The sequence below is a fragment of the Fundulus heteroclitus genome, chromosome 9 (assembly GCF_011125445.2).
Source record: "Fundulus heteroclitus isolate FHET01 chromosome 9, MU-UCD_Fhet_4.1, whole genome shotgun sequence".
Classification (NCBI taxonomy): Eukaryota; Metazoa; Chordata; class Actinopteri; order Cyprinodontiformes; family Fundulidae; genus Fundulus; species Fundulus heteroclitus.
The window spans coordinates 1223582-1246919 of NC_046369.1; the positions used below are offsets into that span (position 1 = coordinate 1223582).

Genomic DNA, 23338 nt, shown 5'->3' on the forward strand with positions numbered 1-23338 from the left:
AAAATCACATGAAGTAACAAGATTTCCTCTTTGTCAGGTTTAAAGCACCTAAAACATTCATTAAACAACACACAGGGAAGAAAGACAACAGAAGTTAGTTTATTTTTTATGCTAAAGTCATCCGTTGATTTTTAATATGCTTAAGCTTGTTTTTTACTGGTATAAAATTAAATGTTTTAAGGATAACCTGCAGATGATCGAATGCCAAAAGTAAAACAATCCTGAAAATGATTTGTTAAAGTTAAGTTAAAAAAATATTTAATACATTTAAATATGTTCCTAATGTTGATAATTGTTTTGTGAACATGAAACAATAAAGCAGATTCTGATGTCCTTCAATTCCTAAATATATTATTTCTACATGAAAATCATAAAATCTGAAGGAATTTTATTAGAAAACTACATTATTTTATGTTTGCAGCTCATCAGATGGATCCTCACTTCTGATTGGTTAATTTGCACCTTTACCTGCTGACCAATCGCCTTCTGCAGAGGCACATGCTGAAAATAATACATGAAAACATTATTTATTAAACTTTTAATTAGTGATTTATAAGCACTAAACAGATTTAATCAAAGCAAATTTATTTAAATGTTTAACTTAAATGAAAACATGAATTGAATGACGTCTTTTGTAAATTATTAAAACTAATTGACAGATAAAGACATTTATTAAACGCAGATTTTTCCAGCTTTGTTTTAATCATGTTAAACTATTTAATGGCTGATTTATTATCTATATTTGGTCTTTTCTGGCCCTTTGAAGCAGGCAGCGTTTTATTTGATGTTTGAGATTCTTTTACTTTAAACATTCTCCCTTAATCTCATTTCCTCTGATAAACTAACTGAACATTAAGACGTGTCGTTTGGAACAGAAAGGAGATTTAATCGGGTCTGTTAGAGAGACCAAAGCTGCGTTCAGGGATTTAAGCTCATCATGTTTTTATTCATGAGGCGACACAAAGGCTCTGTGGGGGTGGACAGGAGGTGTCATACTGAAAGTATAATCACGGTTTGCCTTTTGTCCTGCAGGGGGCGCTCTGCACCCCCAGATTTAAAGGGTAGATCAGATCAGAGGGGGGCGTTTGGTTTTCATCAGAGGTACGGGGGGTGTCTCATGTGTGGAGCTCATTTTCTGCTTCAGACTCAGAGACAAGAACACAAAGGAGACGCTGCTGCCGCTGCTTCTTCATCCATCCATCCATCATCCATTCATCCGTCCATCATCCGTCCATCTGTGAGAGGTGAGGATGGACCTGCTGCAGGACCACAGGAGCTTTGTTCAGCTCCTCTCAGGTGAGATTCTCCTTTTCTCTGCTCCTTATTCACACCCAGCGGTCTGTTCAGCATGTCAGCGCAGATGTGAGCTCATAACTGGGGGGGGGGGGGGGGGGGGGTTCTGGACGCTGCTTCCATTTAAGCCTCTCTGCATTCATTTAAATAATAAACCCTCTCAGAGGCAGAGGACACAAACACGCTCCATTAAAAGAGGGACGGGCGGCTCTTAGTGATTCATTCACTGTGGTTTTTTAGATCAAACGCAGCTGTGACGCTTCGCCTCGCTCTGTTTGGGTCGATTTCAGCCAAATCTCAGTTTATCTGCAGCTTGATCAGCTGATGGGTCACAGGTCTCCGTCACTTTACTGTTTATTCCAAACTGCTGATTAATTCATCAACGTCTTAAAGATAAAGGCGGACTTTTGTAGCCTTGAACCAGGTTTCCTTTAAGCATCTCCTCCATGAAATGAATTAAAGGGTCTGACTGAGGCCTTTTTGACAGCTTCTTTCTGTTTTTAATACGTTTGTGTATTTATTCAGCGTCAGCGTCAACAGAACTGCAGTTTTGTCTCTGATATTCAGTAATCAGGGCCGATAATCGTGCTTTTCTCAGGCAGGTTGTTGCGCGTCCTGAACCAGAGCCACAAAGCAGCGTTTTTCAGTGCGGCTGAGTTTGTTTTTCGTGTTTGCCGTTCTCAAACACAGCTGATTTAAACAAGCGGGTCAACATCAGGCCTCTGCAAAGCCACCCGCTCAGTTTAGACATTTAAAACACGTGTTTGAGCAGGAAAACATGTCCAATGTAAGGAAACAGGTCAGAACCTCAGGTTTTACTGCTTGGTCTCAAATAGATGTTAAAGTCAGACAAAGCTCTCCTGAGGAAATACAAAAGGCTGCTTTAAACTCATGATTTTATTTATTTAGAGTAAGAAGCTGTACAAACCAGCCTGGTTTAATGGCTGGTTGGTCCGGCCTTGGTGGGACCGACACCGAGGAAATCTGAGCCTCTCTGCTTTGCAGGATTGTTTAAATTCAGCTCAAACAGCCTGTTAAAGACCATGTCTGAGTTTATCAGAGACATTTAATTTTGGACTTTGACTAGGCCACCCCAAAACCTTCATTGTTCGTTGAACCCGTCCGAGATGGACCATTTGGGTCACTGTTCCAAGCTGGGTCAGAAACTGAAGGACGGATTTCCTCCTTCGGGTTTTCCTCATAGAGACGAGGATTCACGGTTCCATGAATCTCAGAATCTCATCTAGGTTCTGATCCATTACTCTGCCGCCGCCATGTTTGACTGTCAGCGTGATATTAACTTCCTGAAATGCTTCGTTACGTTTTGGGTCATCAGTCTCCAGAATGTTTCCCCAGAAGTCTTGAGGATCATCAAGATGATTTTCGGTTAAATGTGAGACGGATCTTTAATGTTCTTTTGGGTCAGCAGTGGTTCTGGACTTGCTGCTCCTCCATGGAGGCCATTTTTGTCCAGTTTCTATTTTTAAAGTTAAATGATGACCTCTGGCCTTAAGGCTGGTTCACACGGCAGGAATTTTAGTCCGATTTTCGCCCTGATCATCGGCGTGTCTCCTAAAATAATCTTAACAGAGTATCCTGCCCTGTGGGGAGTGTTAAGAGCGATAGGGTCCACTCGGTGGACTCAGATCGAGGATATTCAACACGTTGGATTGTCTTTCCTCGATATTCTACCGTGTGTGATGTCCGCCGAAGACAAACGAGCACGGAGCCTGTTGAATGTGGCGTGTAGCCAATCAGAAAGCAAGGTTAGGGATTCCCCGCATGCCCCCTGGTCGCGTTGTCTCCACTTCTTTAACCATCGCCTTTTTCTTTCTTTTATGTTTCTTCTCTGTTAAAATCAGCCCACAAACTACACTGCAAAAAGAGAACTAAAAATAGATAACATTTTCTTAAAATGAATGTATTTGCCCTTGATTTGACCAGTTAAATAAGATTATTTGCCAATGGAATGAGTATTTTTACCCCTGAAATAAGATAATTAGATATACTGCACTTGAAATTGTAATGTTTTGTGTAGAGATGAACCCAGAGTTCAACCAGACGCAGTCGTAATCTTTTTGTGGAGTTTATTGAAGGAATGGTGAGGGGAAAAACAGGCAAACAGACTGGATCCAGGCTGGTGGATATTCAGACATCAAACGGCTGAGCAGACTCAAAAAACAAAGAACAGGTCAGGCTAGACAAGAATACAGGGGGGCTCTTAACAACGGAATGATGAGATGATAGTGAAGTCCCGGCAACAAACAGAAAACAAAGAGGGGTTTAAATAGGCGGGCAGACACAGTAGCAGGGAGGGACTAATTAACCAAAACCAGGTGGAAATAATTAAGGGAGCAAATAGGACAAGTCTAAGAATAAAAATAAGCCTAAACAGAACAGAAAAACAGGAAAGAACTAAACTTAACCAAATAATAAACATAAACCAGAACAGAACATTACAGAAATAAGATGATGGAGATGAGTTGTTCTTATTTTAGGTGCAAAAATCTTATTCCATTGGCAAATAGTCTTATTTACTGGCTCAAATCAAGGGCAAATATATTTATTTTAAGAAAATGTTACTTATTTTTTATTCTATTTTTGCAGTGTATCGCCGTTATTCTCCCCCATCGTTTATGTTTATTTACTCCGAACTCACGTTTGATCTTAAGAGGAATCGTAAGATTTCCCGTCTGACATCTGGCTGATTCTGATATTTGTACTTGTCGTCTGACTGGACGCCACACACTGTACGACCAAACCGGTTTCATCTAGGACTTTTTATCGTTACGTCTCTCAGGCTTTGAAAATCGGCCGACTATTTTAAAATCCTGCCGTGTGAACCAGCCTTAAGCTGAGGCAGTGAGGCCTGCAGAGCTTCAGATGTTCTGGGTTCTGCTGGGACCTCCTGGACGGTTGTTGATGAGCTCTTGGAGTAATTCTGGTACGTCGGCCTCTCCTGGGAAGGTTCTCCGTTTGAGGAGAACGGTTCTCACCGTGGTTCTCTGGAGCCTCACAGCCTTGTCCTAAAGTTCCTGTATTTCTTTAGAACGGGGCAGGATGTACTGCTTCTTGAGATCTGTTAGCCTACTTCGTGTTGTCAGACGGGTTCTGGTCAGACAGAAATCAGGCCTGGGTGTTTAGTGAAATTATTACTTTAATCACAAAAATTAATCACTTTTGACACGTTGGTTTGGATAACGTCAATGAATAAAATCATCATTTAATTTTTACCCTATTAATATTTATCATTCATTGAAAGTTGTTTGTTAATCTGGGACATTTAAAGGTGCATAGCCACGTTATATGCCTATACCAGAAAGACCAAAATCCAGTCGATTATGATGAAATAAGGTTATATAATCCAAGCAACCGTCCAAATAGTATTTTCATGGTCCTTTTTGAGGCTAAAAAGAACCACGTCATCGGGCGCCATGAGCAGATATAAACAGACAAGGCGCCATCTACTGGCAGCACCGCAGAACTATCAGAAAGCCTGTTTGCAACTAATAAATCTAAATTAAATAATGCAGGACTAAATCTGACCTTCTGCAACGCAAGACCAACCGTTATTAATTAAATAAAACGATTTACAGCAACTTTAAGAGCCTATCAGAACATCACGGAGAAATTCATTTCCCGTTCATAAACGCTAACAGGCCCACAGCATCCAGGTAAGAACCAACCAATCAATCAATCAATCGATCTATTTATAATGTTGTTTGTACTTAAGGCTATAGAGGCTAAGAAGAGCATTGCTATCACTATTATAACAGTATTAATAAGAACCTTTACTCCCAGTTCGCTGAGAGATGCTAATAGCCGTTAGCCGCTTCCTTGTCTTATCCCCTGCTGCACATGCTCAGTGCGTGCTTCCGTTGTTATTATAATAATACTAACAAATTATTTACTAACAAAGCGTAAAGCGCCAAAATAATAACTAATACGCCAGCAGGATGTGATAATCTTTGATAAAATCTTTGTATGCAACCAGATTGAGTTACTGATGTATAAATTTAAAAAAAAGTCAAATAACATGGCTATGCTCCTTTAAGTTTAACAATAAAGACGTCTGTAAGGGGTGTGAATACTTCTTACGTCACTCTAACTTTAATCCTCCTTCGATTAGAAGGTGATAAACGCTCAGTTTTGTTTCCTTTTTTTAATTTTCAGTTTGTTTTTATTTTTGTTGGATTACAAGAGGGAAACAAACGTAGTTTCACACAGAAGATCGGCTCCAGATGTTTGACATTTGACCCGCTGACAGTAAACAAAAGAGTCAGTTTTGTAAACCAATGTGTTGGAACAAAAAACAGCAGAAAGGTCTTCTGTGGTTTTGGGAAAAGGGGAAAATATATCCTTTCAGTGCAAAAATAAATGAAAATGCCTGTTTTTAAGCTTCAAGCCTCCTTTAGTTAAAAGGACGTGTGACCCAGTGGGACGCTGCTGGTTCTCATCGCGCCGCCCTGAGCAGAAGCCCAGATCCAGCCTTTATTTCTATGTTTTCCTCCCAAGCAGACAGATTTATCCTCATCAGCACGTCTTTCAGCTCTCTGAAGGTAGTTTAGAGTTTTTAATTGTTTTTTCCGGCTGCTGCTTTATTCAGCCTCCAGATTGTTAAATAGTCCGACTCCTTGGATGCAAGGTACAAGGAAATTAGAGGTGATTTAAGACTTTTGCACGGCACAGAACATTAAAATGACTCTGTGGTAAGATTGCGTAACGCTGTGGATGAAAAATAATTAGCAATAAACATCAGTAAAATCTCAGACTCAGACACAGAGGTTTGTGCATTATTGTTGTCATAACTTTCTTGCTTTTTAATCCTGCAAAATGCAATCCAAACTCCCAAATTTAATAACTAATAGCGGTAACAATTAATACACATAAATAACCAATAAAAGAGACAATCAGATGCAGAAACTTTGTTTTAGTTTCAGGTTTTTATGCATTATATATGAAGCAATTTGCTGCATAATTTCATTAAAGTCATTTTCTGCATAGCCATTATGTCATTAAGGTCTGGTAATCTTATTTTAATGGGAGCATCATGGTGGAACAGTGGGGCAGCACTGTTGCTTTGCAGCAGGAAGGTCTCTGGTTCCAATCCTGGCATCTCTCTGCAGAGAGCTTGCCTGTTCTCCCAGTGCATGCATGGGTTCTCCCTGGGTACTCCGGTTGTTTGTCCTGTCTGTCTCTGTGATGGACTGCGACCTGTCCAGGGTGGACCCCGCCTCTCTGCAGAAATCCACCCCCCCCCCCCCCCCCCCCACACACACACACACAAAGATAAGTGGATGGATTGTGAAGCAACAACTCCTAAAGCGCCACCATTTCATTTTACTTCCTGCCGCAGAGCAAGAAAAGTCTCAGTTTCTCAGCAGAGTTTCTCCCTTGAATAAAAACAAACTTATTGAGGAGTTTGTGGGTTATATTGTCGACATAACCTTTGTCTTTGCCAGATTAATTTCAGCTCTAATTCTGTTTGGACCGACTAAGATGCCTCCAGATCACACGATGCCTTGCGGAGCAGCAGATTGCCCCTGGGCAAGGCATTTATTCCCCAGAGTCCTGTTGCTCGGTGTATGACAGCGACTGGGTGAATGTGGCTGTGATGTAAAGTGCTTCGAGTGGATCAGCATAACTAGATTTGAGTTTCCTTCTGTTTTTCTCAGGATTAAAGAAAATGAAAGTTAATAAAAACAATAATAAGAAAACTCCTGATCACCTGCTCCTAAAAGGAGAAACTCTGCAGAAAAATTTAGACTTTTTACCACCTTTGCTCCTCAAACTGTTACAGATTTTCACTCAGCTGTAGATTTCTGTAGGAGAGTCACTTTAATACTTATTTTCTGACGTTTATTTGTTATTTTTCTGTCGTTTCTATAATTGGATATGTGAGATTCCCCTCTAATTACAACCTTTTCTCATGGACTAAAATCACTCAGGTTGTCTCATGTTTCTGTTTATGTGGAGAAGAAGACTACAGTCAGAAACACACGACCGCCATAATCCCCTTTGACATCTTGATTTTTGCTAATAGCTGTAAGGTTGAATGGTCCCTGGTGGCCCTAGGGAACCATCAATCATCAGCAAATCACCAACCTCTTTAAGAAGACCCCTAGATCTGTTCTTTAAGCTTCTAATCACTACGTTTGTAAATCAGCAGCTTTTTCACGACACAATGTTACAAAATTTTCGAATATTGTTACGATACGATTTCTATTAAAGTCAATTCTCAACCGCAAATATTATTTGACCATTTTAGCTTACATGTATCAGTCATTTAAATCAAAAATAGCATTTTTACATAATAATAATAGATCACCTGTTCACTATAGTCTCATGGCTTGTTAATTTCAAAATCAAAAAGATGATATGGCTCGATATTATCCTTTTGCATCGATGTAATTAGATCGTTAATCATGTAATCCATATATCGATGCAGATCGATGTATCGTTGCACCCCTCCTAATCACCAGCATTTCTTCTGTGGAGTCTGCATAAAATCCCAAAGATAGCACAGTTTGAGCGACAGATATCAGGATTTTAGTTGCTAAGGAGATTCAGCTGAAAACTTGATGTTTCTCTGCATTTTATGAAGTTTGTGTAAGAGACGCTGGTTTGTAAAACTCTTTATAAAACGAAAATAGCTATCATCCTCCAGGGAATCGTCTTCATCTCAGGCTTTAAATAGAAAAGGAACATGAAAACTGGAATATCTGGTATTGGCTGCCCTGGATCTTAAATGTTGCAGCTGTAGAGAAAAACCCATACAAGTCGACGTTTTTGCTGCGAGTAAAGAACGGGAACCTTTATTTCTGCTGTGGATCCATCAGGTTGTTTTTAGAAAGGGGGACAAAAGCAAAATAAACACAAACATGAATGAATCAAAAGCAAAAATCAGAAACGTGTAAAATACAATAATCTGCTGGTGAAGATTCTCAGTCATTCAGGTCATGGTCATTCCAAAAAAAGTAAAAAACAAAGCAACTGGACTTGTTTTACTTAGTTGAAGATGTTTCGCTTCCTCTCCAGGAAGTTTTCTCAATTCAAAAAGTCTGGAGGAATGTGGTACTGCATTACTTGCTTTGTTTTTAACCTTTTTTTAAATACAATAATCTGTCAGAAAACGTGTAAATGTGCTCAGAGTGATGATCTGAAATGAACCCATGGTGGTTGGTCAGTCTAGACGTTTCCTGATTGTCTCCCTTCCCAGCTGTGCTGCTGATGTCATCGTGGTGCGTTCAGGGCCTTCACGTCAGTGTGGCTCCCATAAAGCCTCTGTTCAGGCTCGGCGCGCACGAGCAGATGATCTGCAAGGCCGTGGACTGTCCCACGGTGCCGACCTTTTCCTGGTTCACCCTGAACGACCGTCCCCTAACAGCGTCCTCCCAACACAACGAAACCCACTCCGTGCTGACCTTTGACCCCGTGGAGATAGGCGATGAAGGACAGCTGGGGTGTAGGGTGACGTGTGGAGAACAGAAGCCGGTGACTTCAGCCACCTCTGTCAGCGTTTACTGTGAGTTTACCTACCGGATAAATGTGTCTCGTCTGGTTTTGTGTCCAGAGCCTGACACCGTGTCCTCCTCCTGGTTCCTTTAGCCTTTCCCTCAGACCCGGTTATCACAGCTCCGGCTCCCCTGAGAGATCATGTGGAGACCAGATTCACCTGCCAGGTGTCAGGCCTGTACCCCGCTGTGGACGTGAACTTCACCTGGTTCAAAGGAGACATCGTCCTGAACAGCACCGTGGAAAGTTCTTGGCAGAGCTACATTAATTACACGCCCCTGAAACGGGACTCAGGAGAGAAGATCACCTGCAGGGCGACGCCGGAGCTGCAGCGTCTGCCGTCTGAGCACAGGACCAGAGAGACCTCCATCCTCCTCAACGTCCTCCGTGAGTCTTTTCAATTCAGTTCAATTTAATTTTATTTACATACTCATTTTCATCTCAAGGTTTTCACAAAGTCAAATCCTCCAGGTTGGTGAGAAAGTTTCCTCTCTAAGGAAACCCAGCAGGTTGCATCAAGTCTCTCCAAGCAGCATTCACTCCTCCTGAAAGAGCGTAGAGCCACAGTGGACAGTCGTCTGCATTGTTGATGGCTTTGCAGCAATCCCTCATACTGAGCATGCATGAAGCGACAGTGGAGAGGAAAACTCCCCTTTAACAGGGAGGAGAACCTCCAGCAGAACCAGAACCAGGCTCAGTGTGAACGCTCATCTGCCTCCACCCACTGGGGCTTAGAGAAGACAGAGCAGAGACACAGAAAGCACAGAAGCTCACATTGACCCAGGAGTACTTTCTATGTTAGATGGTAATAGAGGATGATCTGCCTCCCCTGATGATGTCACAGCTAACAGAACGCCAGACCAGGTGTACCTTCTATGAAGAAAAAAATGACAGAAAAAAAGTTAAAAGCTGAAATAACAACAAATAATGCAGATTGGAGAGCAGTAGGAGAACTCAGCAGAGTGAGAGAAATAGACCCTGATGTCCTCCAGCAGCCAGGGAGATCCAGGTCCAGGTCCACTGTGAGTCTGACCCCCGCCGCCGCGGGGGTCAGACTCACGTTTTCTAATATTTTCTGATCAAAACAAGGTCAAAGGTTTACATACAACCTAACTAATATATAACAGGTTCCAGCAGACCCGGTCTGGATGTGTTCGGTACCAGCGGGAACCTGAAACATTTAAGCACTGATTCAAGTCCTACTTTATTACTTAATCTCCTTTCTACATGGCCTCACTGGCTGAGAAGTGGTCCCGCAGCATGATGCTGCAGCCGCCGTGCTTCACAGTCACAGTCATTCCTGCTAAGAAGATAAAAATTGACTATTTGACTACTTTCTATGTTATATAGTAATAGCAGATGATCTGCCTGTGATGATGTCACAGCTAACAGAACGCCAGACTAGGCGTACCTTCTATGAAGATAAAAATGACAGAGAACAAAAAGTTAAAAGCTGAAATAACAACAAACAATGCAGATTGGAGAGCAGTAGGAGAACTCAGCAGAGAGAGAGAAATAGACCCTGATGTCCTCCAGCAGCCTAAGCCTATAGCAGCATAACTATAGAGGTAGCTCAGGGTAACATGAGCCACTCTGACTAGAAGCTTTGTCAAAAAGGAAAGTTTTAAGATTAGTCTTAAAAGTAGACGGGGTGTCTGCCTCACGGACCAAAACTGGGAGTTGGTTCCACAGGAGAGGAGCCTGATAGCTAAAGGATCTGCCTCCCATTCTACTTTTAGAGACTCTAGGAACCACCAGCAGACCTGCGGTCTGAGAGCGAAGTGCTCTGTTAGGAACATACGGGGTAATCAGAGCTCTGATATATGATGGAGCTTGATTATTAAGGGCTTTATACGTGAGAAGGAGAATTTTAAATTCTATTCTTGATTTAACAGGAAGCCAATGAAGGGAAGCTAAAATAGGAGAAATGTGATCCCTCTTGTTGTAGTCTGTCCCTTTCTGCCTAGCCAGAGTTGGAGACCCAGGTCCAGACGTCATGGATCTGGTTCCCAACATCAGCCGTCTGATCTGTAATCAGTCTGAGTTTTTTATGTAGTTCTCTATGTGAGGGACTCAGTCCTTAACCAGGGGACTGAGTCCCACCGTCTGTGTCCTCCAGTCCACCGTAGACTCAGGGATCACCTCTCAGCTCTCCTCCTCCTCTGCAGATGCTCCTGTCTTCAGGAACATATCCGACCCTGTGGAAGTGATGGCCGGCTCTCCGCTGACTCTCAGCTGCTCCGCGGAGGGAAACCCGGAGCCGACCATCACCTGGACAGCAGGCGGTAGATCTCTGCAGCGAGGCGGAGGCGGTCGGCTCGTCTTATCGGCTGTCGGACCGTCTGACGCCGGACGGTACGAGTGTGAAGCCAGAAACTCAGAAGGAATCCGGACTGCAGCTGTAAATGTCTCAGTTCTAGGTGAGACCGAACGCCTCGTCTCATTTACGGTCTTTAATTGTCCCGGTCGTCTCCTGACACGTCTGCCTGTTTCTTTAATTAGCTCCGCCCACCAACACCTCCCTGACTGTGGATCCAGGTGAGGAGGTCGTGGAGGGGCAGCAGGTGAACTTTACCTGCAGCTCTGTTGGAGCTCCGCCCCCTACGCTTGTTCTGAAGAGGGAAGGGGAGGAGCTTCAGAGGACGGACTCCGCCCCCTCGCTCCACTTCAGTCTTCCTTCTGCCGTGCTGAACGACTCCAGCCGCTACGAGTGTGAAGCCTCCAACCAGCACGGCTCCCAGCGGGCCTCCAGGACCGTCACCGTCAGAGGTACGTCACCTCAGCTGCTGCTCGGACCTGTCGGTTCCGGTCGCACCTGGACTCACTGTCCGTCTCCACTTCCTCCTTCCCTCAGGTCACCCTCTGCTGGTGGAGGTGATTCCCCCGGTGGAGGCCAACCTTCAGGTGGAGGCCAGTCTCATGGTGGAGGCGGAGAGGGGCTCGCCCCTGACTCTGACCTGCCGGGCCTCCGGGTGCCGGCACCCCCCCACCCTCAGCTGGAGGAGGACGGACCAGAACCGGACCCTCCTGCAGAAGACGGAGCGCCCGGACGGCCAGTCGCAGCTCCACCTGTGGAAGCTGGACCTGCAGCATCAGGGCGGGTACAGCTGCGAGGCCGGGTGCGGCTCCGTCACCCGGACCAGGGAGATCCTGGTCCAGGTCCACTGTGAGTCTGACCCCCGCCGCCGCCTCGGCCGTTTCACGTTTTCTAATATTTTCTGATCAAAACGAGGTCAAAGGTTTACATACAACCTAACTAATATTTAACGGGTTCCAGCAGAACTGGTCTGGATGTGTTCGGTACCAGCGAGAACCTCAAGCTGTGTCTGAAACATTTAATTAGAATCAAAATCAGAATCAGACATACTTTAATAATCCTGCACTGATCAAATCCTGATTCAAGTCCCACTTTATTACTTAATCTCCTTTCTACAAAGCCCCACTGGCTGAGAAGTGGTCCCGCATCATGATGCTGCAGCCGCCGTGCTTCACAGTCACAGTCACACCCGCTATGAAGAAAAAAAATTGACTATTTGACCACTTTCTATGTTATATAGTAATAGAGGATGATCTGTCTCCCCTGTTTATGTCACAGCTAACAGAACATCAGACCAGGTGTACCTTCTATGAAGAGAAAAATGACAGAGAACAAAAAGTTAAAAGCTGAAATAACAACAAACAATGCAGATTGGAGAGCAGTAGGAGAACTCAGCAGAGTGAGAGAAATAGACCCTGATGTCCTCCAGCAGCCTAAGCCTATAGCAGCATAACTATAGAGGTAGCTCAGGGTAACATGAGCCACTCTGACTAGAAGCTTTGTCAGAAAGAAAAGTTTTAAGATTAGTCTTAAAAGTAGACGGGGTGTCTGCCTCACGGACCAAAACTGGGAGTTGGTTCCACAGGAGAGGAGCCTGATAGCTAAAGGATCTGCCTCCCATTCTACTTTTAGAGACTCTAGGAACCACCAGCAGACCTGCAGTCTGAGAGCGAAGTACTCTCCAGCCAGAACTGTAGCTTGACTAAATATTCCTGAAGCTTGGATTTATGTTTAAGTCCTCGAGGATTAGAGAAAATCCAGAATCAATTAAAAACACTGCATTATGAAGCGCTAGAGCATTCCCCCCGTATATAGAGGCGCAGCGGGGTCGAATCCAAACCTTGATGCCTTGCTGCATGTCTTCTCCACCTTCCTCTCCTTGCTTCCTGATTACTGTATATAAAACAGATAAATTCAAAGTTGTGCTCCCAATTCTTGTTCATTAAGAATCATCTTTAGTCGCGTGTTGTGAAATCAGTCCCACGAGGAACGAATAAATCCTTAAAAATCTAAATTACATCATATGTTTGTCGAGGAGTGGATTAAAAGGTGTTTCCAGAGTGGAAACAGGAGGCGAGTGAAGACCTGAGGCTTCTGCAGCAATAATAACCCACAGCTGACAAACGTAAACTTCCAGAGGTTATCACATAGTATGTCCAGGAATCTGTCTTATCGTTGTAGCTACAGTGGGAGTTTGGCTTCCTGAATGATAATAGCGTTTTAAAAGGAAAGTGAAAGCGCTCATAAATCAGAAATTAGTTTTCTTTTTCCTGAACAAATGGTTCAACAAAGGTTTCCCAGCATTAATCACCAGAACTCGGTTTCAGGCGGATCGGATACGGCAGCTCCGCCTGTCGGGACGCGGTTCCGTCCTGCCGCTGTGGGTCAAAGGCCAAAAAGTTTTACACTGTTGATTTAGTCCGAGAGAGAGAGCAGCAACATTTCCTCACGTAGACGTTCCCGGTGACACCGCCTGCTGTTTAAAGCCCAGCTCAGCAGCCGTGGGCGTAAAGTTTCTGAGTCACGCTGCCAGAAATACGCCGAGCAGCTGACGGTAAAGTCAGAGAGCGAAGGAGACGCAGTTTGGCTGCAATCATAACTGAACACAGCAGCAATTATCTGAACGCCATGTTTAGACCTGAAGACTCTGACATGAGCTCCACTGAAGCTGCTGGGTGGGAGGAGAACGTTGGTCTCATGTCTCCTCATCCTTCAGGCTGAGCTGCAGAGGACAAACAGCACCGCTCTGACCGACCGGACGTGACCCAGCAGGGAGGGAGAAGCATCCCCCTCCCCCCCCCCACTCCTCCCCACCCACCCACGCACACTGGGGGCCCGGACCGCTAAACCGGACTGAGAAACCCTCCCACTCAGGGACAGACAGCGGGTCAGAAGTTTATAAGGGTTTCATCCATAATGCTGAGCTTCTGCAGAACATAAACCATCTAATGTAATTGTATGGAGATAAAACTGTTACAGCTTGTAGCGACACTAAAAAAAGATTTGGCGTTGTAAAATCAAACGTTGTAAAATCCAACATTGAAATTTTAAACAGTGTCAGAAAGTAAAAACTTCTGATATTCTCTTTTATGCTGCAGTTTTTTTCCGATGACAGATATTTTCAGTGTTTCACTGTTTTGACGGAGGGGGCGGGGCCAAATTGAAGGCCCATTCATGGACCCTCCGTTTTTCCGGTACTCCTCATCATTGAATGATGAATGGGACTTTGTCACACCTCTGGAACTGGAAAGTTTTCCCACCGTCCAAAGCTGAAGGCGTCTTTAAGGAGAATTCAGGTTCTTTCTTTTTAAATCGACCCTCCCCTGGTGTCTGAACTTACACCTGATCGACCAGGTTCCCCCCCGGGCTCGTTGAGAAGGAACCAGACGTTTTAACGAGTTTAGGACGGATCCAGATGGTTCTGGAGGGTTTCTAGAGGACTTTAAATACATTTCTGTGGACAGATTAAAACCACTGAGCTATATAATACACTGGAGTGCTAATCACCGTCTGTTAGAACGAGTCGCTTTGAAGCCACCAGCCGCCATATTGGTACTCCCTATTTCCCCCCCAGTAACTAGGGAATATGTGCGCTACAGCATCGAATAACGAGGATTTTCTCATGTTCAGGGGGGGCTTAAAACTTTTAAAATGTCAAATGCCATATAGTTTTATGTTATGTTCTAAAACTATCAAGTACTGAGAAAGTCATGTGCTGAAATATTTTGCATTTTATTTATTTAAATATATATATATAACATTTATAAATATATAAATAACAATATACAAAAACATATATTTACATATATGTATACATATATATACATATATAGATATACACATACTTATATATACATATGTGTATATTTAATATGAATAACATGTAAAATATTTCAGCACCTAATTTCCTAGTAGTTGATAGTGTTAGTACATCCACTGACTGTAGAATTACCTGTGAAACGTTTTCACTCAGCCAGAAAACTGCTTGTTGTTGCAACTAAATCCTGTGGGATTCTGGGAGAGTAGGGAGTAGCAAGATGGCGGCCAGTGACTTCAGTTTCTCGACTAAATCAGCACTCCAGTGTATTATATAGCTCAGTGATTAAAACATGTTTAAGGCGTTGGTCCGATGTTCATCATCAGCTTAACGAGATCAACCACAGATCTGATTGTTCAGACTTTATTCCTCACGGGACCCACTGACATTTGGACCTTTGACCGGGTTTCCCTCCTCCTGATCCAATTAAAGCTGAGAAGGACTCACAGGGGTCCCTCTGGGCGTCTTAGGGGCCTTCAGCATGACGCCTGTAAGGAGAGTTTTTAGACCTCCAGAGAAAAGAAAGCAGCAATTTCTGGAAATTTTGATGAAGATCCAGAATAACTTGTAGAGGTTTCATGAGGTTGGATATGATGAAGCGGTTCTGATGGACCTTCAAGGGTTTTTAAAGGTGTTGAGCAACTAGATGGAGGCTTTCTGAGACACTACTGGAAGTTCTGGATGATTTCAGGCGAGGTTTTATATTGACTTTATTAGATCCATAATTTTTAACCAGATCCAGAACCAGATGGCCTTCATCCTGGCCGGCGTTCAGTTCCTCTAACCGGTTCCTCTGTTCCCGTCTCTCCAGCGTTCCCCTCCGATCCCGTCCTGGAGGATCCCGGTCCCGTCCTGCTGGACCAGGAAAGCCCGTTCCGCTGCGAGGTCCTCAACATCTTCTCGGCCAACCAGCTCAGGTTTCGCTGGCTGTCGGGGAACGCGACCCTCCTGACGGACGTGCGCAGGTTCTCCGGCTCGCTGCGGAACGTCTCGTCCGTTCTGAAGCACCGCTTCAGGGAGGCGCAGCGGGTCCTGACCTGCGAGGTGGCGCTGCTGACGGAGCACGGAGACGTGTGGAGGTCCAGAAACACCAGCGTGGCCCTGCAGATCCACTGTGAGTGATTCGGGCTTTAATCGTCCCAGGTTCAGCTTTTTCAATTCAATTCAATTTTATTTATATAGCACCAATTCATGAAACATGTCATCTCAAAGCACTTTAAAAAGTCAAGTTAAATCATATTATACAGATTGGTCAAAAAATTCCTCTCTAAGGAAACCCAGCAGGTTGCATCAAGTCTCTCCAAGCAGCATTCACTCCTCCTGAAAGAGCGTAGAGCCACAGTGGACAGTCGTCTGCATTGTTGATGGCTTTGCAGCAATCCCTCATACTGAGCATGCATGAAGCGACAGTGGAGAGGAAAACTCCCCTTTAACAGGGAGGAGAACCTCCAGCAGAACCAGAACCAGGCTCAGTGTGAACGCTCATCTGCCTCCACCCACTGGGGCTTAGAGAAGACAGAGCAGAGACACAGAAAGCACAGAAGCTCACATTGACCCAGGAGTACTTTCTATGTTAGATGGTAATAGAGGATGATCTGCCTCCCCTGATGATGTCACAGCTAACAGAACGCCAGACCAGGTGTACCTTCTATGAAGAGAAAAATGACAGAGAACAAAAAGTTAAAAGCTGAAATGACAACAGTCATTTCAATGCAATGCATTTAACAGATGCTGAGTTACGCTGAAGGGATGTGGGTCGATCTCAGCAGTTATAGTTGATATAAGGTGTGTAAACTCGCAAAGTTATTCAGATCCGGCTGATTTCTGAGCCGATAGGAACAGTGAGGAGCAGGAGATCTGCTGGCTGTTTGGTGGAATGCCAAGAATAACTTTATTTAGGAGTTTGAGCTTCTGAGCAGCAGAGCAGACGGTCCAGCAGCTGGGGAGTCAGAAAGTGACAAATCTGCAGCTTTTACACACATTGCATCTCCAAAGTAAAGCGAAAACACAAAATAAACACATGCAAATCTATTTAACCCAGACAGATCCTTATCCAGCATTATAAATGCTGGCCTTTGTTGGGCAGTGGTATAAAGCTTGGTACTCATCATTACTCCAGACTTTTTGAATTGAGAAAGCTTCCGAGAGAGGAAGCGAAACGTCTTCAACTACTGAAAACAATTTCAGTTGCTTTGTTTTTTACTCTTTTTTTTTGGAATGACCATGACCTGGATGACTGAGAATCTTATAAATGCTGCCCAACTCTTAGTCTCCAATGTCACTGCTGCACTTTATCCGAAAACTTACTGCATATTTGTTTACATTTCAACTGTCTACTGTTAAATCACTGCAGCACTTTATCCGGAAATCAATTGGAATTTATCCTGTAAATTACTGCTATTTATTACTGCATTTTTAATCCATCCTGTACTGTAAATTCACAGCAACGTATCCTGTAGAGTTACTGCAATTTTTCTGAGCTGTATGAAAACGAAATTTCGTTCTGTATGCACTCTGTGCATACAAAATGACAATAAAGAAAGTCTAAGTCAGAGATACTGAGCTTCAGTCTAAACGGGACAAAGGTGACAGGTTCATGGTTTTGCTTCTTCCTGCAGATTCTCAGTCCCGATCCTTTCCTAGCACCCAAACACAAAGCTCTGCGCTGCCGGCAGCCTGGTCCTGTAGCCCACCTGTTAAATGGTGCTGCCACCAGTGCAGAGCTTGCTCTCCAATGCTGCCAGCTGGATTTGATTCCCTGAACCTCTTCTGTTCCCCCTCATTTCCACGGCGTAAAACTCTGAGCTGTCCCTTTAAGCCTTTAACCGTCCTGAACTCACTGTTGTCCGTTTCTGACCCAGATCCTCCGAGGTCCATCTCTCTGTCCATCAGTCCCGGCGAGGAGGTGCTGGAGGGTCAGCGGCTGACCTTTACCTGCCGTTCAGACGGGGCTCCGCCTCCAGCCGTGGTGCTCCGGAGAAACGGCGAGGAGCTCCTGGGGAGCGGCTCCAACTCGTCCTCCGTCACCCACAGCATCGCCTCCAGCCGTCTGGAGGAGTCGGGCCTCTACCAGTGTGAAGCCTCCAACCAGTACGGCTCCCAGTTTGTCTCCAGCTCCATCGCCGTCAAAGGTCAGAACGCCAATAATTAAAGCAGAAATCTCTGCGTCGTTTCTCTTCTCTCTGTTACGACGCCGTTTATCAGGGAGGTCGACCTCTCGCTGTTTTTCTACAAGACGCCTGGACAGAAATAGACTCTGAGGCTCGAGACGCCTGAGCTGTCGGCCTCCCTTCGGCTGATCGGACCGGGTCGATGCCGGAACCGTGGGTGTCAGAGTCCGGTCTCACATCCCATAAAATACGCGTCTCTCCCTCCACTGATTCAAAACAACGTCCAGAAACCTTAAACACAAATTAAAGCAGAAATCCAGTGACGGGCAAAGCCAGTTAAATCTGCAGAAGGCAATCCTGACGAAACTGAGCTCTTAAAAGTTAGCATATATTGTTATTTACAGGACTGTCTCAGAAAATTAGAATATTGAGATGAAGTTCTTTATTTTCTGTAATGCAATTAAAAAACATGAAATGTCATACATTCTGGATTCATTACAAATCAACTGAAATATCGCAAGCCTTTTATTGTTTTAATATTGCTGATTATGGCGTACAGCTGAAGAAACCCAAAAATCCTATCTGAAAATATTAGAATATGGTGAAAAAGTATACTAGTAGGCTATTCAACTAATCACTTGAATCATCTAATTAACTGGAAACACTGCAGGGTTTCCTGAGCCTTGAAAAACACTCAGCTTGGTTCAGTAAACTAAATCACAAGTATGGTAGTGGTTAAGAGACGACATCAGATTCTCACAGTAACTGGTGTACTGACCATGGCATTACTGTCCTTGATTGGCCTGCCAATTCCCCTGACCTGAACCCCATAGAGAATTTGTGGGTTATTGTGAAGAAGAAGCTGAAAGACACCAGAGCCAACAATGCAAATGAGCTAAAGGCCGCTATTGAAGCATCCTGGGCATCCATAACACCTCAGCAATGCCACAGGCTGATTGCCTCCATGCCACGCCGCATTCATGCACTAATCTGTGCAAACGGATTCCCAACCAAGTACTGAGTGCATTAATGGACATTTTCAAATGTTTGATTTTGTTTTGCTGTTATAACTTTTTTTACTTGGTCTGAGGAAATATTCTAATATTTTGAGATAGGATTTTTGAGTTTTCTTCAGCTGTACGCCATAATCGGCGATATTAAAACAATAAAAGGCTTGCGATATTTCAGTTGATTTGTAATGGATCCAGAATGTATGACATTTCATGTTTTTTTAATTGCATTACAGAAAATAAAGAACTTTATCACAATATTCAAATTTTCTGAGACAGTCCTTTATACTTTCCTACCATTTTAAACACGGCACCATGAATTACAAATGCATGAACTAAAAATTGTTGTCTTTTTACTGTGTAATGGGCAATAATGAACCCCTGATAATGCATTTCAATGCAATGCAGAGGATGCATTTCATTGGCTTTTTTGTTTCAAATAAATATAAATATGAAAATATTGGCTTTTAAATGTGCATTAACAGTTTTTTGCTCGTAGCTCAAGGATTTTAGAGCTCTGAATTTGACATATTGCAATAGAAGAAAACTAGAGATTTAATTTCAAAAGTTTAATCAAACAATAGATTTGATAAAAACTGCCTGTTTGTCCTAAAGCTGTTTGGTTTTCTGGAAATGAGCAGAAAGCAGCATGACCCCCCCGCCCCCAACACCCCCCCCCCCCCCCCCCCCCCCCCCCCCCCCCCCCCCCCCCCACTGTTCACTATCAGGTGATGAGGTGCCGGTTAAAGGTCAAGAGTCTGATCTGAAGTGCTTTGACACGGTGCTGCAGACGTGAAACTTTTCCGACCCATTTACAGAAACACTCTGGACACAAAAGAGTGAGAATGCTGGAGAAGCCGATTAAAAGCTGTTCTTTATCTGCAATCATTCATGTTTCTGCTAAGCAGTACCGACCGATCAGGAAACAGCTCTCAGGATCCGATTACGTTATCTGAGGAGGTCTGAACGCTCTTGTTGTTGCTTTTAGTCCTAACCTCCCTAAGTGCCAGGATTAGTCACCAGCGCCGCCTCCACACTCGCTTCTCTCACGGCATCCAGGGATTCATCACAGTAAATGTGCTGAGAGATGGCCGAGCCTCGATCACTTGGACAGAACCTTCATCCTGTGAGGATCCTCCTCACAGGATGAATCGCCGCAGCGGTAGAAGCTTTAATAACCGAGTCACTGCGGCAGGTGAATTTAGAAAATGTAAATACCGTCAAAACTCAGCGTACTGACCATGCTTAGATATGTAAAGTTTAAAAAATAATGCAACGGAAACTCTTTATCACTGTGCAGACATAACATGGTCCCTCCTCGCAGTGGAACCAGAGGGATTTTATTGTGAAGTTCTTACAGCGCTGAAATAACAACAATAAAGGCTGCAACTGCTGCTGTTTTAACAACCGTAACACCTCCTTTGTACTACCTGTAACACCTGCAGCACTTTCTGCTACACCTGCAGCACTTCCTGTAACACCTGCAGCGCTTTCTGCTACAACTGCAGCACTTTCTGCTACACCTGCAGCACTTCCCGTAACACCTGCAGCACTTCCTGTAACACCTGCAGCACTTTCTGCTACACCTGAAGCACTTTCTGCTACACCTGCAGCACTTCCTGTAGCACCTGCAGCACTTCCTGTAACACCTGCAGCGCTTTCTGCTACACCTGCAGCACTTCCCGTAACACCTGCAGCACTTCCTGTAACACCTGCAGCACTTTCTGCTACACCTGAAGCACTTTCTGCTACACCTGCAGCACTTCCTGTAACACCTGCAGTACTTCCTGTAACACCTGCAACACTTTTTGCTACACCTGCAGCACTTCCTGTAACACCTGCAGCACTTTCTGCTACACCTGCAACACTTTCTGCAACACCTGCAGCACTTTTTGCTACACCTGCAGCACTTCCTGTAACACCTGCAGCACTTTCTGCTACACCTGCAGCACTTTTTGCTACACCTGCAGCACTTCCTGTAACACCTGCAGCACTTTCTGTAACACCTGCAGCACTTTCTGCAACACCTGTAGCACTTTCTGCTACACCTGAAGCACTTTCTGCAACACCTGCAGCACTTTCTGCTACACCTGAAGCACTTTTTGCTACACCTGTAGCACTTTCTGCTTCACCTGCAGAACTTTATGCTACACCTGTAGCACTTTCTGCTTCACCTGCAGAACTTTATGCTACACCTGCAGCACTTTATGCTACACCTGCAGCACTTCCTGTAACACCTGCAGCAGAACCAGAGTGCGGTGAAACGACTGCAGAAAATGTTGTACCACTTGTTGAATATCTGAACTAAATGTGGAGTGACATGTCCAGAACACACAGATATTACACCTACAAAGCACAAAATAAGCTCTGCAGGAGATGTAAGTCAGTGTAAGTCCTGTGTGATGAAGTAAAGAAGTGCAGGCCACACTGTAACCAGGCAACCTGCAGGACACAACATCACAGCAGAGGGAGATTACGTATCTCAGGCAGGATGGACTATAATGCTTTCCAACCGTGACTCAGATGCATTACGTAACATCTGCAGGACCCCATTGTAACGCTTTCCGTCTGGCTTCTCTCTGTTCAGCTCCCCCGAGGAACACTACCGTCCTCATTCTTCCGTCTACGGAGGTCCAGGAGGGACAAAATGTGACGGTCTGCTGCCAGACCATCAGCTTCCCCCCGTCAGCAGTGATCCTGAAGAAGCTGACCAATGGCACTGAGCTGTACTCAACCAACGGCACCTTCCTATTGGTCAACGTCACGTCCAGAGACTCGGGCTTGTACCAGGTCAACGTGAGCAACGATCTCGGCTCTGAGATCAAAGTCTTCAGCATCAGAGTCAGAGGTGAGTAAAGTCCCTAAATCCCTGGATGAAGATGTTAGATGATGTTTTATTTAATTTTTTGCTCGTACTTCATCTGCAGAGGTGAGAACCGGACTTCCTCCAGAAGTCAGCATCATCCTCATCTCGGCCGCCGGCATTGCCGCCGGGCTGACGACTTCCGCGCTCATCCTCGACTACATGAGGAGGTCCAGGAAGAAAGGTTTTTACCAGCTGCCCCAGTCCGCCCCGTCCTCAGCATGAAGACTGATTCCAGGGGCTCCCGGCCTCTGAGACAGGCTCCCCCTCCTCTTCGGTCCTCTGGCTTCCATATGCGGGCGTGTTGCTGCCATGTTGTAAAGTGTGGCAACGCTGTCCTTAAATCGTGGCATCTGATTCCAGGAAGATCGCAGCGGGAACACCGAAGTGAGACTTTGATGCACTGAAAATGTGGCAGCTGACTGGCAGGATGAGGCTCACTGCACTGGAACCTGAACGTATTTGGAGACAATCTCAAACTAATGCTGAACTTTCCCTTAATCTGATGCTTTTCTGTTGGAAAACATTTCCTGACGACTAACACGCATCATGTGGCTCAGCATCGTGTCTCCCTCTGGATGTGGAGCTCCTTAGACCCAAGCTTTGACCTTCACATCCCAACAAGATTTAAAATGGCCCAGTTTTCCCAGCATGCACTGCTGTAACTGGTGTTTTCCCTCCTAAAGGGATCTTATGCTTCTTGCTTTTTAGTCACATTTGAATGTTTTCCTGTCATTAAGCTAATTTAAAATCCCACAGAGAAAACTCGATTAACAACAAAATACAGTTTTAATGGATCATTTCAGTCTCTGCGGTAAAAAGCGAGCCGAATTCCCCGTTTTTAAAAACAGAGATCAGCTGTGATTAAGGACGTCTTTGTTAATCTGAGTTTGGTTGTGCTCACCACACTCAGGCCTGACCTAAAGTCCCTTAAAATCATTTAAGGGACTTTAGCCTGACCGTCAGAATCAGGAAATCCTTTAAACAGAACCGGTTTGACAACAGGAAGTAGGCTAAAAGAGTGAAACACGGTTCTTTGCTTCTTCAGAACCTGGACGACCTGCTGATTGAAGGAAACATCGGTTCTGCTCTTGTGCAGAAAAGCCTGAAGGAGAATCTCTAAACACGCAGCAGAATAGAAGGTTTTGAGTGGCCTAGTCAAAGTCTGGATGTAAATCTGTTTGAGATTCTTTGGAAAACCGAATTTAAAACAGTTCTCCAGTTTAAAGCGGGTCAGAAGCTCCTCCACAGTGACGTAGAACCCGTTTTTCACCCATAAATCCTCCTCAGGCTGCTGATCTGTAACGTTTAAGCGGGACAAACAAAAAGCAGAAACAGTAAGAAAACCTGTGAATACTTTCCCCCCACAGCATTAAAACACGTTGCTGCCTTTAAGCTGAACGTTGATTTCTA

At 44.4% G+C, this 23338-nt stretch overlaps 1 protein-coding gene and 1 long non-coding RNA gene across 2 annotated transcripts; one reads left to right on the forward strand and one right to left on the reverse strand.

Moving 5' to 3' along the window:
* Positions 1-1013: 1013 nt before the first annotated feature.
* Positions 1014-22842, forward strand: vcam1b (vascular cell adhesion molecule 1b). The gene is made up of 10 exons (XM_036140787.1): positions 1014-1296; positions 8513-8818; positions 8902-9195; positions 10977-11228; positions 11311-11577; positions 11663-11974; positions 15754-16056; positions 17804-18073; positions 21650-21910; positions 21990-22842. Exons 1-10 carry the CDS (start codon positions 1251-1253, stop codon positions 22148-22150), a joined length of 2472 nt encoding a protein of 823 aa, XP_035996680.1. The 5' UTR covers positions 1014-1250; the 3' UTR covers positions 22151-22842.
* On the reverse strand, positions 22815-22973 carry LOC118564110. The gene is made up of 2 exons (XR_004931637.1): positions 22886-22973; positions 22815-22845 (listed from the first exon to the last, which is right to left on the reverse strand). It is a non-coding gene; the product is annotated as an uncharacterized LOC118564110 (long non-coding RNA).
* Positions 22974-23338: the final 365 nt, after the last annotated feature.

Bases quoted from the DNA above. Each gene is read 5' to 3' on its own strand.
- vcam1b (XM_036140787.1), top strand. From the start codon at position 1,251: ATGGACCTGCTGCAGGACCACAGGAGCTTTGTTCAGCTCCTCTCAG. The intron at 1,297-8,512 runs GTGAGATTCTCC...CTCCCTTCCCAG, and splicing joins CTTTGTTCAGCTCCTCTCAG to CTGTGCTGCTGATGTCATCG. The intron at 16,057-17,803 runs GTGAGTGATTCG...TTTCTGACCCAG, and splicing joins CGTGGCCCTGCAGATCCACT to ATCCTCCGAGGTCCATCTCT.